Consider the following 17,208-nt stretch of genomic DNA (forward strand, 5'->3'; position numbering starts at 1 on the left):
AACTACATAGGAGGGAAACAGAGACAGAAGAAAGGAAACAAGTTGTGAAATAGTGAGCTTGAATTCTGTGACTTGTCAAATGCTGCCTCTGAGTCAACTCTCTAAACTTAAGTCTGTAACAGTGTTAATTAAGAAATATTACTACTGAAAAAAAAATACTACTGAAGGCACTGGGGTTACCAAGTGTTAAGGAAGTTTAGGGGGTTTATGGCAGGAGGGGTGTTTGGCTTTTATTGTCCTAACTATTGTTATTCTTTGAGAATCTCATACATGCAATGTGCTTTGATCATATTCACACACACCCCACTTTACCCCTAACTCCTCTTAGACTCCTCACTCCTATCCCCTCCCAATAACATGCCCTCTTTTTTTCACAAGCAAGTTCAATTTATGCTGCCCCGTAGGCAAGGGCCATCTGATTAGAGTGTGATCAACTTACCAGGGGACATGGATTGTTTTTTTATTCAGAGCAAGCATTCATACAGTCCTTAATGTTTCAGAAAGAGCTCGTGAAACCCAACAAGGAACATTACAACTCTAAAGTGCCCAGAGTTAAAAGTGCAGTCTATCTTCATTATATAATACTTTGAAGCAGTTTGCTACTTTATATATAGATACAATTAACTCTCGAATGATCAAAGACAAATTAGGGACCTAAGCCCTTTGTAGTAGACTCCCCATTCCATGTCCATTTATTTTTGGACATCTATAAATTTTTAAGTTTCACACACAACTGAGGGAATGAGATGAAATGAAATTCCAGAGTCAATTTTGCTACCATTTAACAGCACTGGTAAACCATACTATGTTAAACATGGCGGCACACACCTGTAATTTCAGCACTTGGGAGGCCGAGGCACATGGATGGGGAGTTCAAAGCCAACCTGGGTTTCTAGTGAGACACCCTGTCTTGAAAAGATGTATTGTGTGTTTATCCTTTAACAAGACATCTATATTAATCCTACCCATCATCACCACTAAGGTTCAAGGGTCATCACTTAGGAGGCAGAAAGAACCTAAGAGCCAGAGGATGGTGAAGAATACTGAGAAATGCTGTCTTCTGGACATGACATAGCCATCACTCACATGCACCCAAGCAGCTGTGGTTACCCGCCTAAGGTAAAGCCAGTCAAAATCCCAGTATAGATGATAATTGTGATCTCCAGGCCCCACCCTATACTGAGGAGCTATTCGAAATGGATATTTGCTTGGGGAGGAGGATCATTCTTTGAGGTTGTGGCCACTGGTAAGTTTCCCATGGTTCAGTGGGAACCATGCACATATGCAGAGCTCTAATAGACATAGTAGACTATCAAAAAATAAAAGATTAAGTTGGAAGGGAGTGTATTAGGAAAACAAGGGAAGATGGAGGACAGAAATGGGGGGCAGATTAGAACATACTTCATTGTATACCTGTATGATATTCTCAAAAATAATTTTAGATGTACCTAGAGAAGGATAATTTCTAGTCTAAATACTATTCCAGTTTATCCGAAATGAAAAACAACCTGGCTTTTAGTTCTATCAGCTGACAGAATCAGTTCCTATCATAAAGGAGAAGTAGAATTAAAATATTGAAATTGGTTAGAAATGTTATGGGTATGCATCAATCTAGCTAGTACAATGATAAGTCCATAGTCACTGTTGTTACTATTGACAATTTTATTTTTAAATATATGAAAATTAAAATACGCATCATTTCTCTAACAATGCAAATAAGCAAAAAGAGCAACATTAGTGCAACATATCATACTACAGATAGAAACTTCCCCCAAAGTGGAATCAATCACTGTTATTAAAAACAACACGTTCAAACAGTTTTGCAACAAAAACACATTGATTTGGTTGTGTTTTCAAATTACCTAGGTTACATGGCTTTCTACCTGAGAAATTCAAACAAATGAACAAAGCACATTTACAGACATCTCCTTACAGGATTAGCAGCACATACAAGGAAAGCATACGAAACCCCTATTTAATAAAAACAACTCAGGCCCTTGTTTGATAAGACAAAAAGAAGATACGAGAAAATACTTTTCACAACTTAAATAATATCGAGAGATAAAGTAGTCGTAACAGTTAGTTCCATTACATTCTTTACTAAGCCACCGAGTGACAAGCACAAAGTAAGCTATTATGTTTCTCCCGTAAGGCCTACACCAAAAAAGGGGTTGACACAAATCTACAATGCATTACCACAGACATATACAAAACTCCAGGGTTCAGCAAAAGCGGGATTTTTACTTGTAGACCCCAGGAGAGCATTCAGCAAACAAATGAAATGGGACAAAAGTGCTGCATCAAAATGATTTAGCACCACATCTAATAAAGAAAACACTTGCACATGCTGCTGAACTCTGCAGTTTGATTTTTAATTCTTAGTGAGCAAAACTGCCTAAAATCCCTCATGAAAAATTCACAAATGAGGGAAGAAATTGAGTGGGTCTTGTTTGTTTGAAAACAATCAGTTGCTTTCTATTACAAACCCATAATGTTTTTGTTTGTTTGTTTGTTTCAATGGAATAAAACGGGGAGGGCAGCCGGGCAGTGGTGGCGCATGCCTTTAATCCCAGCACTTGGGAGGCAGAGGCAGGTGGATCTCTGTGAGTCCGAGGCCAAGCTGGACCGACAGCCTCCAAAACAATACAGAGAAACCCTGTCTCGAAAAACCAAAAAAAAAAAAAAAAAAAAAAAAAAAAAGGGAGAGGGCGCAGATTTTTATTGGAGGAGAAGAATATGTTGCCAGAAAACATTTCGAAGGCTACTTTGGGCAACAGTACTTTGAACATGAATAGTCATTGCTAGTTCTCAAAAAACGAAACAAAAAAGGCACTCTCAACCCGTGAGCAATCTTTTGGATTGGGCAAGTCAAACCTAGCTTTACTAGTGAAACCGCTTGAAAGTGGGATTGAATGAACACGAGAGGCAGCACACTATTCACTTAACATTAGTAACACATGTGAATCTGTTATATTCCTTTCTGAACTTTTACATGGTTGATCATACCTCTCTCCAAATAGGAATATGCAGACCAATAAAACAACCTGTGGCTTTTATTTCAGGTAAATCATAAGATTTTGTAAGCACTTCAGACACCAGGTTGCTCAAGAAGCAGTTTATGGGCACACAACGTGAGACCCGATAGTAAGTAACCCCACCGAATGGCATCCTAGATGCCCCTACCAACAGATGCTTTCCTGAAGAATGTCCAGTTAAGACTGAAATGAAATTGCTGCCCTTCGCTGATACTGTGGATTCCAAACAAGTATTCCTGTTGCAGGCAGTCTCGAATTTCACTCATCACCAATTGCCAGGTCAGGTATAGCTTTGTTGGGAAAAAGAAGGTCAACTAACTGCCCTGAGGTCCTGAATCCAATGTAAGGCAGAAAGAGTCGGCCACACTTTCTACAGAACATGCACTGTGTTAAGGGGTAAGTCTTCAGAAATCTACAAATATCTCAATTTAAAAACATATTTAAGAAGTCCAAAATGAGTCGGCAAAAAGATAAACTGCTTATTTAACATTGTTTACAAATTCTGCACAGATACAATTTTTCCACAGCTAGAAAACTATGGACTTTTCTTTTAATTCTTCCTAACTCCATGGCATTGTTAAGGGCAGAGGAGGCACTTGCTACTGTTTTATAAAAGTCAGTTTGGGGGATATTCAGTGACTTTTTACAAACTGATGTCACCCAACCCTGAGTGAAAGGATTACATAGCCTGAAATAGAATACTGTCACAACTTTTCTTCCCAAGTGCCATTATTGATACTCCAGGATTTGTTGGTATTTCCTTTTGCAAATCCCCCTGATTTTATAAATTCAATCCGGGTGCTTTATTTTTATTTGGAAAGTGATGGGATTCATAAAACAAGCAAGAAAAATTCTAATGGTCCCATCTATCTATCAAAGGGCAATCGGCCCCTTTTAGATTCTTCTTTGAGTACTGGGAATATATTCATTTCTTTCTGGTGGGTATTCATGAAATTCTAAAGCCATGAAATCTATCATTGATTCTAGCCTCTGGATCTCTCCTTTATCTAAAATTATTATGAAGTAAAATTCAGGAAAGTTTGTTACCATACATAGTGCTTCTGACCAAATCTAAGAACACAGCAAAAGATGCCTTTTTGTCCACTATTATTCTCTTTGAAGACAGATGATGCAAGATGTTGTGACAGCAAAAGAGCCATAGAAGGATAAGTCAGCCTTCTTAATGCTAGTCTGCTTCCTTTACTGGCACCAAATTAAAGCTTAAAATAAAATCTGTCCTTGGACCATGAAGTTTTGCAATTACATTGTTTCCCCAAGCTTCAGAACCTACAGGTTTTCTATTTCCTTGCTGACATGCCTGCAGTCATTTTGACCCACACTTGAAACTTTGGCAAGAGGAACAAGATTTTGCACTTGACCCTCTTCTAGTTCTTGCTCTGTGGTTGCTAACAACATAACTATATTTGGTTTGAAGTTTTTCTTTTCATCAGTTGTTTCCTGTAAATAAAGGTGTTCCTGTTCAAAGTGGCCATCAGAACATTTTAAAATACAAAGAGCCAGAGTAGCTGTCTCCTAAGTAGCTTCCATACTCAATGTGCTCCTGGTTGTCACGACTAACATAATAATTACCAGAGTCAAGCATATAATCTTCAGAACTTTCATATCTTTTAAACCTTCTTACATCCTGGTTATATTCTGCCTTCCAAGGATTCTGTCTTTTTCTGGAGAAATATCCCAAATAGAAAGCTCTAGCACGTTTTGGTGGCATTAATGGCATATGAATGGGTCTATAGTTCACATTCTGGCCAAACATACTGCCAGTAAGTCTCCTCCTCTTTCTTGTGATGCTTTCTAATTCATCACTGGAACTGGATTCATGGTAGTAGCCTTCATCAAGCATGTACTTGGGAGCTATTTTTTCTCTAGTTTTGCTTATGTTCTTGTCAACTTGAACGGAATCACATTCATCCTCAAGCCACGAATATCTCAGTTCATACTTGGACCTTTTACCTGGTGCCCTAACCTTGTGTTTAGAGTATTTTTCCTCAGTGTCATGTTTCCACTCTGAATACAAGGTCTGCTGACTTGATCTAGTTTTCTGTTTGCAAGTAATGATTTTGTCAGTGCCAAGAGGTCTTCTTTCAGGGGAGCTATTATAGACAGCCACAGACCTTTCTTCCTCCTCTTCATTTATGGTAAGAGTTTCACTGAAGCACTCAGAATCACTACTAATTTCCTCCAAGAAGTCTGCCAATGGCAAACCTACATCTACTGACCTTAGGGATGAGGAACCTGGACTTTTTCTTGTGTTTTGAGAATCTTTGACTCGTCTATGAATCTTTTCCACTGGGTAGCTTTCACCATCAGTTGGGGACAGGTGATCTTCAGTTTCACATGCTATGTCCTTGCAACGGTTTTTAGATTTCTTAGTAAATTCTTTGGCATAATTGACCTTCTCTGTCTTTTCTGACTTGCTCTCAGGAGCCTTCATATACACCTTTGGCCAGTCCTGCTCGTGATCCTGTTCTTTCCCCTCCAGGCTCTCAACTTCACTCAGACTGGTTGAGTGGCACCTGTGCTTTCTCAGATTGACCTGAAATCCATCCCCCTTGGCGTAGACATCTCTCTGCCACTGACTTGCGCTTGTTAGGTGACTCGCTTCCAGGCAGAATCGGGCATATTCTGGAGTCTGATAATAGTTTAATAGATAGTCAATAAATTCATCTGTTTCATAGATCTTCTGTTTCCTACCATGGTTTAGCACAACTTGTCTAGAAGAATGTGATTTGTTACAACTTCCGTGGTCTTCTTTTTCAATGGACTGGTCTGGATTCATTGTACTCTGCAAGGAATTCTGGTCAGAGACCAAACTGTAATCGCACCCATCAGTTAACACTTTTCCAGTTTCCTCTTTTCTAGCTGAGTATCTTACTTGTTTCACCCCAGGGCTGTGTGAAGACTTCTGTAAGTGGGTCTTAGTTCTTTTCTTTGCTTTTTGTTTTTGTTTACCGTCAGACTTGGGAGCCTGATTACTTGGCATTTCTTCCTGATCTACAAGTTGCAGTGTGTTTAATTCTTCTTCCTCTGGAGGTTTCAATGCAGCCCCTGGGACATGATGAGCTTCAGGCTTCATAGCATCAGCCTCCTGTGGGTTACACTGTGTGGATCCCTTTAAAGAGAAAAGATTTAATGGTCACTCATGAAAACCCAAATAGAGTCAGCAAGATGGCTCAGCAGGTAAAGATGCCTGCTTGCTAAGCCTGATGACCTGAGTTCTAACCCAGGGACACACATGTGAGAAGGGAGAGAAGTGACTTCAGTTCTCTGAAGTTGTCCTCTGACACACTCACACTGTGGCATGCTGCTGCTCCCTGCTCACACACAAAATAAATAAATATAAACCAAAATTCAAAATAAAACACCAAGATTGAGATTTTCCAAAAGCTGAGCCAGTGCTGCTCTGAAGAAACCCAGGCTAGTTCCAAATTAGGAACAATATTGTACTGAGAAAACTACTAAATTAAATGTCCTGATATAATATGAGCTGTTTTTACTAAATCTGTGAGCATTCTTTTGGTATGGCATTTGCTCAAAAACTGACAAGCCTACTGTTTTATAACAGGAATGCTCTGTAGCCCTCACAGGTAATCCTAGTACAAGAAAAGGCACGTGGGTGAAACGTCCAGCAACGTCAACTGAATTAATAAACTGTCCCTCCATTTCGTATTCCAATCTTCTTTCTATGGATTGCAAGTTGAAGATGCCTCTGAGTTGAGCCACCTGGCCTGCCTCATCAAGGGGAAAGATGTGGGGGGACCAGAAATGCAGTTTAGTGGTGGAACACTTATACCTTACAAAGTCAGAAAAGAAAAGCAAAACACCAAGTAGAAAATGTAGCTGTGCCCAAAGATTTGTCTGGTGCCTGTGGTCCAGTCTGATGCAATCTGTTGTGCACAGCTGAGGAAGAGGGGAACAATGATGCCTGCATCCCCATCCACAGGAAGGTTTGCAGCACGTTTCCCCTGATGTCTGTCACACGTCAGAGCACAGCACCCCCCTTTTAACTTGTAGTCAGTGTAAGTATTAATGGGTTCCAGTATTAGGTTCCATGCCCATTTAAAGAGGTGGAGTCTGCAAAAGAGTCCCACTTGTACATCATTAAGGTAAACTAAAATCCAATACAGCTGGGCTTGCTGTCAATAATCCAAGTGTGAGATTATTTTTCCTGATCCTGCTTTCACCAAGTTTAGCTATCTTTAGTAACAAGCAAGAGATCAACATGGCAAATAGACATAAAATTCACTTGATAGACTAGCAACAGCTGTCATTCTTCCTATTTAAAAACACTGCAAATGGACTTCTAAATGAATACTTTCAAAATTTCTCTGGATTTTATTCTAAGGTATCTGTGATTCTGACAATCTGTAGCGGCCCATAAAGGGAGAGAAATATCTTAGAGAAATGGAAATCTTTGAAGAAGATAATCAGTCTGTGAGTTTAAAAACTCCTTACCAGATAGCTCAGGACAAGGCTAATTTGAGCCCTGACAAGACTCAAGATTCTTCTCCCTTTACATCCAAACCTGTTACAGATGGATGGATGAATAAAGTTAATAGAAGGCTACAGATCTAGCACCCACACAACACCCGCCCCTTTGATCCCTCTGGTACGTTCCCATCATATGCATTAGGAACTCAGAAGAGGACAGAGCAGCTAAAGTGTTCTGAATACTATCCTAAAGTTTAGAAACATGGAGGGAGGGCAGAGCTAACACAGGGCTGTTTTAGAGACTGGTTTTAGAACTCCATGGTTGGAGCTATGTGAGAGCAAGCGATTGAAAGGAAACCCCTATGAATGCCACAAGTCTGCCACACAGTTCACTGTTAGTGCGACAGTACTTGAAGCCAAAGGCCGGAGTTCAAAAACACTAGTATCTACCAAAACTGAAGAGAATAACTGGGAAACAGCCTTACTGCAATTTTCTTCAGGAGGACCCGGAGCAAACGAAGGGCTTCAACCCGCCTCTGAGCCAGCAGGCACTTCCTCTCTCCCCACTCCTCCGTAGAGTCCAGCTCCTGAGTAGCCTCAGTCTTGGCTTTCACTTTCTCCTTTCTTTGTCGGTGTCTGTCTCTTTCCTTCAGAGCTCTCCTCCTGTCCCTGGCCTTCTTTCTCTTCTCTTGGGCTTTTCTTACTTCATCTTTTCTTTTTCTGGACAACAATTAAGATTCATCATTCATTCAAGCAATAATTATTAGCCATTGGGTCTCACTCCCATCCCCCCACCCTGGAGAAGTAACCACTTAGGCTTCCCAAAAACTATGACTGGTAACCTTGGGATTAGAATTGACAATTCATGGTAAAATAATAATCAGGGGCTGGGGAGATAGCTCAATCAGGAATGTGACTGTATAAAGACTGAGTTAGCATGGTGTACATATCTTTCATCCCAGTGCTGGAGAGGTAGAGACAAGTAGATCCCTGGGATGCACTGACCACAAAGTCTAATATATTTGGCAAGTTACAGGCCAGTTGAAGACCCTTTCTCAAAAAACAGATGGACAGCATCAGAGGAACGACACCTGGGGTCCTCTGGCCTACACACACACACACACACACACACACACACACACAGTTTGTACCTACTTCTGTACAAGCACACACATACAAAAGAAATAAAACACATGCCCCCTAAAGTCCACAAAACATCAGTCAAGGGAAAAGACACAATTTTCTTGGTAAAATACAAATGTATAAAGTATACCTTATGAGCAGGGAAGGGGGAGGGAGGGAGAGAGGGATGGAGGGAGGGAAGGAAGAGAGCTTTGGCACTTTTATGTGATGTCATGAAGGAGAACAGGCAAGGAAATAAACAACAGATTCTATTCTGAAGGCAGAATAAAAGAGGATATGGTCTGAAGTCACGAAACTACAACAGCTGAAAGGCTCAGAAAAACAGGGTTTGAAAGCAGTCCACCCAGCTCCCTGGCAGGGGACGGGAACCTGGAGTCTCAGACATAGTAAGCCCTGATAAAACAGGGATGGTAGTCACAGCCACAAGACAAGGGTACAGTTCTTCCTCAGGAGCCTTAAATCCAGGTGGAGGATTTAGTGTGACAGTGATTCCTACTGAAAGATAGATCGGCCATGCTACATACTTTGGAAGGTTATACTCAGGTGTCATCTTGAGTGGCGGCCTACCATTTGAGACTGACATGCCATGCTGAGAAGTTCAGGCAGGACAAGACTCAGACTGGCAATGTAAAAAGGGGAAACCCCTAAAGTGAAAGTAGATCCAATGAACAACTGGCCTTGACAGGGCTCAACTCCTGCTTGTACAGTATAAAGATAGGAGACTTCAACTCTGATATGAGAGGATCTAGAAAGAAGCTGCTCCAATAGGTTACCATTATTTACTCATTTATGTAATGCATATGGATATTTTGTCTGCAGGTATGTCTGTGCACCATGTATATGCCTGGTGCCTTTGAAGGCCAGAAGAGGGTGTCATATTCCCTGGGACTGGAGTTACAGACAGTTATGAGCTCCACATGAGTCCTGGGAATTAAATCCAGAACATCTAGAAGAGCAGCCAATGCCCTAAACCACTGAGCCGTCTCTCCAGTCCCCTCACTTTAAAATGTTAACTTTTTGCCCACTTTACTCTGAGATTTTTATATATATTTCTTCATGATGGAAAGAGGGCCTATAGAATAAAAGAAAAGTCTTTCTACCTATGTATCTGAAGGAATTAATATGCAGAATATATAAAGAACTTTAAAAATTAATCATCAAAATCAAATTATCCAATTAATAAGTGAACAAATGAATTAACAGACAATTCTTCAAAAGAGTGCAAATCAAAAACAGGGATATCAGACAACCTCTAACAGCTGTCATCATGCAAGTGGAAACTACAGTAAGAGTGGGATAGACAGATGGCTCAGCAGTTAATAGTACTGGCTGCTCTTACAGAGGATCCAGGTTCAGTTCCCCACGCCCACATGGCAGCTTACAAGGGTATATAACTTCAGCTCAAGAGGACCTGACATCATTTTTGGCCTCCACAAGTATGAGGCACACGCATACTACATATACACACATGCAGTCAAACACATACATAAAAAATTTTAAATGCATCATAAAACTACACTAAGATTTCATCTCACCTCTGTCAAAAGAAACAAATAACAAATGCTAGAGATGATACAGGGACTAAAAGAACCCTATAAACTCAGATAGACCCCCATGAAAATATGGGAAAAAATAAAAGACTAAAGGACAAAGGATTATTTATCTAAAGGGGACCTGGAATTTGAGAAAGAATAGTATCTTGAAGTGGCTAAAACTCTGGCCTAATTTCCTGGATCTGATGAGGCAAAAAAAAAAAAAAACATGACGGACATGTAGAATGAGGTCCTTAATTTTTTTTAAAACAGTATGATTTATATAAAAAAATATGGGCCAGAAGTTTAAAAAGATGGGCTATCAGAGTCCTATGAAGCTGGTATCTGTCCTTTCTTGGCAAATGTTTGGTAATGGTCTAGCTAGGCCCAAGCTCCATGATGGGTAACTAATGGTAAAACTGAAGAAAGAAAGCAGAAGTATCTCGAATTCACAGTAAAAGTTCTGGCCAACAAGAAAAAATGGCCCCAACAAATCCACGATTATGGGTTACTTTGATTCTTGATCATTTTAAAGAAAGAAAGCTTTTTCTAAAACTATGTGGTTTTTTAATTTTAAATTGGGAGGTTAGATAATATTGGTAAAGTAATAAAATTTTTGAGTCAGGTTAGGATAATCTCTACAATTTTGGATCCTGAATACAGCCCACAAGCCCACAGGTGGGATGCTTGTCTAGCAAGTGCAAGGCCCTGGGTTCAAACCCCAACCCCGTAAAAACAGCAGTTCCTTGTTCTCTCTTAAAATCTCTTTCCCCCAGATTTCTTAACCTGGCTAGTCTCATTATCCCTTACTACTTGTTCTCACTTCCTGGGATGCCTTTCCAGTTTCTTGCTTTCACCTGTTTTATCATCTGCATTTTCTAAGACTGTCTTTGATGGAGTTTTCCATCTGCACCAAAGCCTGCCCTCACCTCCATGTTATCTATTGAATCTAGCTATTCACCAAAATGAATTAATCCAAAAAATCAAAAGGAAAAATCTCGCCATTGTTAAAAATCGATCTACTTACCTTTCAGCTACTTCCTCTTCTCTCTTCTTTTCCTTTTTCCTCTCTTCCTCCAGCTCTTGTAATTTTAGCCTTTCCTGATTCCTCCTCTGTATAGCTCCTTCACTGAAATGCTGGCTTGTATCAAACATAACCTGCTCCCAAAACAGATGAAAGACTTGTCAGGGGACTGGATGAATCCCAGACGAAAGAGAGAGAGGAAGCTAAGATGGCACACAGTAATTTAAAACCAAAGAATTCAATATGCCCTTTGAATCCCAGCCACGCTGCACTACTGCTTATGGGCCAAGAGCTGACTAGTACTTGGAGGTACTAGGATGTTCTTTGGCAAACCTTTGAAATAGTATATCAAACTACCATCTTAATTTGATATATTTATAGCAATATTTTTAGTTATTTTTCAATTCAGTTTTGGACACTGTCATATATATTTGTACTGTATTGTGAACATAATCCCCTCCTTGCCCTCTCTTATTACCCTCCCACTCCAACAAATACCTTCTCCTTCCCAAATGGTGCCCCTCTTACTTTCATGTCTTAAATTTTTTGTGTAGGAAATTACTTTACATATGACAATGGGTAGCATTACAGGGCAGTCTAGGAACAGGTCAGAAATATATTACCTCTAGTAGCCATAATAATCAACTAGATTGATGTGTTGTTGTTTTTTACGTCAGCAGAGATAAAAATAATGAGCATGGCAAGGAATGGGGTAGACTGGCAGAAAAGCAACCTAATGATATCACATTATAAACCTATATTTATATCATGAAATATGAGTAAGTGGGATAAATAGATATGCTTAAAGACTAGAACAGAGGCAGATGTTGTGTTAGCTCATCAGTATTTAGGAGGTCTCTAGTTTGATGCCCACCATGAATAATAACAAATAAAGAGAAGGAGAACTAGTCATTGAAATGTACACAAGGGAACTGGAGATTGTATCCCAGTGGTAGACCACTTGCTTGGCATTAGCAAAATCCTGGGTTGTATCCCCAGTGCTGCAAAAAAATAAATAAGTAAATATGCATGAAAACAATATATTCACAGCCATGGTTCCTTTTAACACAAGTAGCTACACACACACACACACACACACACACACACAAACACACACAAACACGAAACTGAAAGTACAAATTCAAATTCATGCCGAAGACTGATTTAGAGAAGAAGAATTTAGCTGCGTCTTTTCCATTGCTGGGTTAGGACTTCCAGGTGATAATCGATGTGCCTCCTAGAGATAGCTACTCAGGTCAGCATGTGCTGATGCCTGTGCTGCTGGTGCAATCCGATTGGCTAGTGTACGACCAATCCGGAAATGCAGAGTTCTTGCTTGAGTACCCCAGCTGGTCCAGGGGACTGAGCTTATTGATTCCATGGCAGGTATGAATCAGGCCACAGCCCTTGTTCCCAGCAGATGGTTTGCAATAAACCTGCTAGAAACCTGCTGAATGCCTAAAGGCTGTTGTACTTCTGCCTAGGCCAAGTGATGCAAGGCTTCTGCTGTAGCTCCGAGCAGCTGGGTATTGCCACAGCTAATTTTTCCAGGACAAATTTCCAGTTTATATGGTCCACTGGCACTTATTATTGTTTCTCTGATGTTGGAAATGGGAATGCCCATAAGATGGTGGTGAATATAAGGCTGGAACCCATAGTGCAAGAATGTGACAAAGTCCATAGAAGCACATATCGTGCATGCCTTCTCAGAGGACTTTTATGAGGAAATCCTCAATGTGGCCATTGTCGACTACCTCGGCCAAGAAAAGAACTTTGATTCTTTAGCACCACTTATTTCGGTAACTCATGAGATTGAAGAAACAACTAAATGACTAGATTTACCAGAATATTTACAACTCAAAGATGAACATTTCTTCCAGGTTTCTAAAAACAAGATTATGAATGGCCATGGATGAAAAATGACCTTATTTCTTCATCCAATGTTTCCTAGTATTTCGCTGTTCATAAGCTATGTAGTCTCATCTTGATTGTATTTTAAAAGGCAAGCATTTTTCTACAGCTGTGAATTAAACAATATGATGTAGTTACTCTACTGTGATTTGGTTGCTAAATCCAATGCATCCTACTTTAGTACTAAAATATTCATTTAAAATTAAGATGCTTTCAATGCAGTATGTTGATTAAAATGAATCACTAGAAATATAGTAAATGTATTATAATGAAAATAAAATGATGTATACAAAAAGTAAGTCAATGATTTGAGATAAGAACCAACATTATTACGGGGAAATACCAGCATGTATGTACTTATATAGCATATGCTGTTAAACAGGGGAAGCGTGAAAAGTAAATGTATTAACAGAAGTTTGATAATTCATTCCAAGTCTAAGAAGGAAAACCAAAACTGTAATTCTTGCTATCTTGTGCATTTATATATAATTACAGGCAGGAGGACTTTTACAAATTTGTTTTACTGATTTTCCTTGTGAGGGCAGTTCATTGTACTGTCTCCTCCATGTCTGTGTGGTATGTGTCCTCAATTCCAAGTGGCCTAGATTCCCTCTGCCTATCAGGGGGTTTTGTTTGTTTGCTAAAGACGGGTATTTTTCTGTTGTGCAGATCTTGTTTTTGTGTTTTATAATACATCTTTCTCCTTTTCAAAACAGTAAATATTCTTTTCCTTCAATACTGTTCTGTTTGGTTCTTTCTAGCTTGAAAAGACTGTCATTTTTTCCCATTAGGAACAGCCTGCAATTGTACATCTAAAAGAATTCGTGTATAATGTTCTATTCCTTCCCAATATGAATCATGATTAAGTGTGTGCCTGCATTGCACTCCTATGATTCTGTAGTTTTTAAATGAGGACACAGGCCATGTGTGGTGACACGTGCCAGAAAAGCCAGCATTTAGAAGACTAAAGAGGCGGACTACAATCTTGAGTCTAGACTTTAGCTACAACAGCACGGGTTTCAGGCCTGCTCATCTCAAAACAAAATAAACTAAATAAATACATAAATGCAAACAACCATCCATTTAGATGAATCAATTCATTAACACTAATTAGTTATTTATCCCCTAAAAATACTAATAGCTAATTAAACTCTGAAATAATTAGAAGGCTGTTTATTTTAATAAGATTATATATTCCAGCAACCTTAAGCCATCCTAGCTGTCTATGCCCAATATAATTTAATGCTAGACTAGAGAGATTTTTGTAGCTTGAGATATAAAATTTTAGTTAAATACCTTATGTTTTCTTCTCCTACTAACTATAACTTTTAGCCAGTTGGGTTCTTTGGTTTGTATAAGCAGAAACCTTGGGATATTTAGGAGCCGTGTCAGATAGCTCCTTATATTCTTGTTCATTTCAGCAACAGATTTTTCTGGTGGAGAGTCAGTATGGGAGGGTAGGGAGTGAAGTATATAGAAGGTAATTTTAAAGATATCACATTAAAAATAATTTCTGAGATGCAAATAAATTATAATTACTGATGGAAGTAAGCACTTATAAAATCTGTAGAAGAACATTAAAACTCCGAGGACGGGAATGAAGTCATGGAGAAATTTGGGTGGATTTATACAAATTCTATATACATAAACAGAATATGAACTTCGACTATATATATGTACATGTTTGGTTTTGTATCTATGTATTTTAAATACAAAAGGTGAAAAAGCAATAAGCTGCATTATCATAAGCTCATATACCAAAAAGTATGACAATCTACCCAGATTTCCTCATGGAACCTAGGGCTTTGTGGATGTTAGACAAGTACTCCAGCAGCCCACTTTCATTCACAGTACAAGCTACTGTTTTCCTGGAGACTTGAGTCTCTCAGTGTCCAAGCTGCTTTTGAGTTTCCGATCCTCCTGCTCCCATGTCATAAGTGCTGTGATAAAAGACACACTGCCATATCTAGCTGAAAATATAGTGTTTAATGTTATAAATCCCCTATCTAAAAGAAGGCTCAATTATTAGTGGCTTTGTGTGACAGATTTGGAAGTCAAACCCAGAATGGATAAAGCAGCTTTATGCTTGTTCCTAACTATGTTCTCATTTAGCATGTAACACTTTTGTTATTTTATATGTACGGGTATTTTGCTTGCATGTATGTCTGTGCACTGTCTGCATGCCTGGTAATTACAGAGGCCAGAAGAGAGCTTCAGATCCCCTGGAACTGTATTACAGATGTTTGTGAGCCACCATATGGGTGCTGGAAACCAACTTGGTCCTGGGTCTTCTGCAAGAGCAGTCAGTACTCTTGACTGCTAAGAAGCCATTTTTCCAGCTCCAGTTTTTTTATATTTTATTGGCACCTTATATTTTATTAAATATCTATCATTTTTAAAATAGTATATTATTTAGTACTTGTTAAGTGTAATAAGCATATGAACTAGTTCCATGGGAGGCATGAATAATCCTTTAATGCCCTCCCAAAGCTTGGGTAGAGACCCACATGATAAAAACCACCACTTTAAAATGCCAGCGGGTGGGCTCCCTGATTTCAGAAGATTGTTTTTCTTCCTAAACAAGCATGTATACATGATAGCATGCATCTCTGCAGCACCGATTGATCAGACCCTAGTGGAACCTAAAGACATTTAATTGAGATGCTTCTTTTCAACTCAGTCTTGGGATCACTCAAACAATGAAAACTGAAGTCTGGATCCTTCTTACCTTAATGTTACAAGCCAGAGCCTTGCCATCATCTCCTTTAAGCATGAGCTTCATTCCTCGAAGGGATTCCATGGCTTTTATAAAGTCAGTTGACTCCTGATATTGGATAAAGGCTTCAAATGTTTGCAAGCCAAAGTTGAAACCCCCAAAGCTCCCACCTGTCATCACTTCTCTGTAGGGGTCAAGCATGGGGATATCCACATTCTTGATCTTCCCAAAACTCTCAAAGACTACTCGAAGGATCTCTTCACAGGGCTTCTCTCCACTGGAACCTTTAGGAGCAAACCATTTACAGGGCAAGCCTTCAAAATAGATGGAATCTGGGCTCTTATCATGGTCTTGTTCTTCAGCTCCCGCAGTCACTGAGGCCTCTTTCTCTTTGGGGAAGTGTTCCCACTCTCCCTGGGCATCTGTAGCCACTACTTTTAAGTCAGTTTTCAAACCATTTAGTTTGATGATCTTCCCATGTAACTTCGCTTTCAGAATCTGAACCAAACTTCGGGTTTCAGCCTCACCCTCAAATCGGATGAAGTCTTTTGTACTCTTGGAGAGTCTCACTGTGGTGAACTGGTCAGGGCAAATGAGACTTTTCAGTTGGTCAAGAACTTCCCAGTTAGAGAAGGGCCTCACGGGTTCTATACACTCTGGGAGCAATACGTTGATCATTAATTTTGCTATAGGCTTGAGGTAGAGGTGCTGAGCAGCACAGAGCTCTGTTGCCTCAGAGTTATCATAAACCACTGTGACTGTCATGGTGTCGTCACACCACCTTAGAGGACAAAAGAGAAAAATTTAATACAGATGGAGCAAAACACAGATTGGGACTGTGAAATGCTGTTAGCATTGCTAGACTGAGATCCAAATGATAGAGGGAAAATATACTGTGAGCAGAATTACAATAGTATCTTTTAGCTCTTGAATCTAATAAGCCATTATAGTAGGATGTAGGATGTAAGGTTAACCAAAAGAGCCAAAGGCATGCCTATATGTCAGCAACAAACAAGCTGAATTAGAGATTTAAAACATGATGCCAATCCAAGTATGGTAACTCACGACTGCAATCCTAGCACTCTGGAAACAGAGGCATGGGGAGTAAATCTTGACCTAAATAGCTCCAGATCAGCCTGAACTACAGAATGAGACATTGTCTTATTTACCCACTCCCAACAACTACAAAAATGATGCATTAATAATAGTATCAAGTTCATGAAATGCTTAGGTAGAAATCTAACAAAAGTATGCATAAAATCTTACAAAAGAAACTACAAAACTCTGATGAAAATATCCAAGAACTAAGTATATGCAGTAAATCAATAAGAAGGCTCAATAAGCTGGGCATTGATGGCACACTCCTTTAATCCCAGCTCTCGGGAGGCAGAGGGAGAT

General features: G+C 39.5%; 1 protein-coding gene and 1 pseudogene across 1 annotated transcript in view; one reads left to right on the top strand and one right to left on the bottom strand.

The window, feature by feature from the left end:
* Nucleotides 1-1,644: 1,644 nt before the first annotated feature.
* Nucleotides 1,645-17,208, bottom strand: part of LOC101827186 (A-kinase anchor protein 17B) — a 35,485-nt gene continuing 19,921 nt past the window's right edge. The window contains exons 4-7 of the mRNA XM_013122786.3: nucleotides 15,823-16,591; nucleotides 11,187-11,317; nucleotides 7,970-8,204; nucleotides 1,645-6,165 (exon numbers count right to left, since the gene is read on the bottom strand). Coding sequence (XP_012978240.1) covers nucleotides 4,528-6,165; nucleotides 7,970-8,204; nucleotides 11,187-11,317; nucleotides 15,823-16,575 — 2,757 coding nt within the window. The 5' untranslated portion in view covers nucleotides 16,576-16,591 and the 3' untranslated portion in view covers nucleotides 1,645-4,527. The remainder of the gene's footprint in view (nucleotides 6,166-7,969; nucleotides 8,205-11,186; nucleotides 11,318-15,822; nucleotides 16,592-17,208) is intronic.
* LOC106022235 lies at nucleotides 11,392-13,887 on the top strand (annotated as a pseudogene).

This window comes from Mesocricetus auratus, unplaced genomic scaffold, assembly GCF_017639785.1.
Source record: "Mesocricetus auratus isolate SY011 unplaced genomic scaffold, BCM_Maur_2.0 Super-Scaffold_100003, whole genome shotgun sequence".
NCBI classification, from domain to species: domain Eukaryota; kingdom Metazoa; phylum Chordata; class Mammalia; order Rodentia; family Cricetidae; genus Mesocricetus; species Mesocricetus auratus.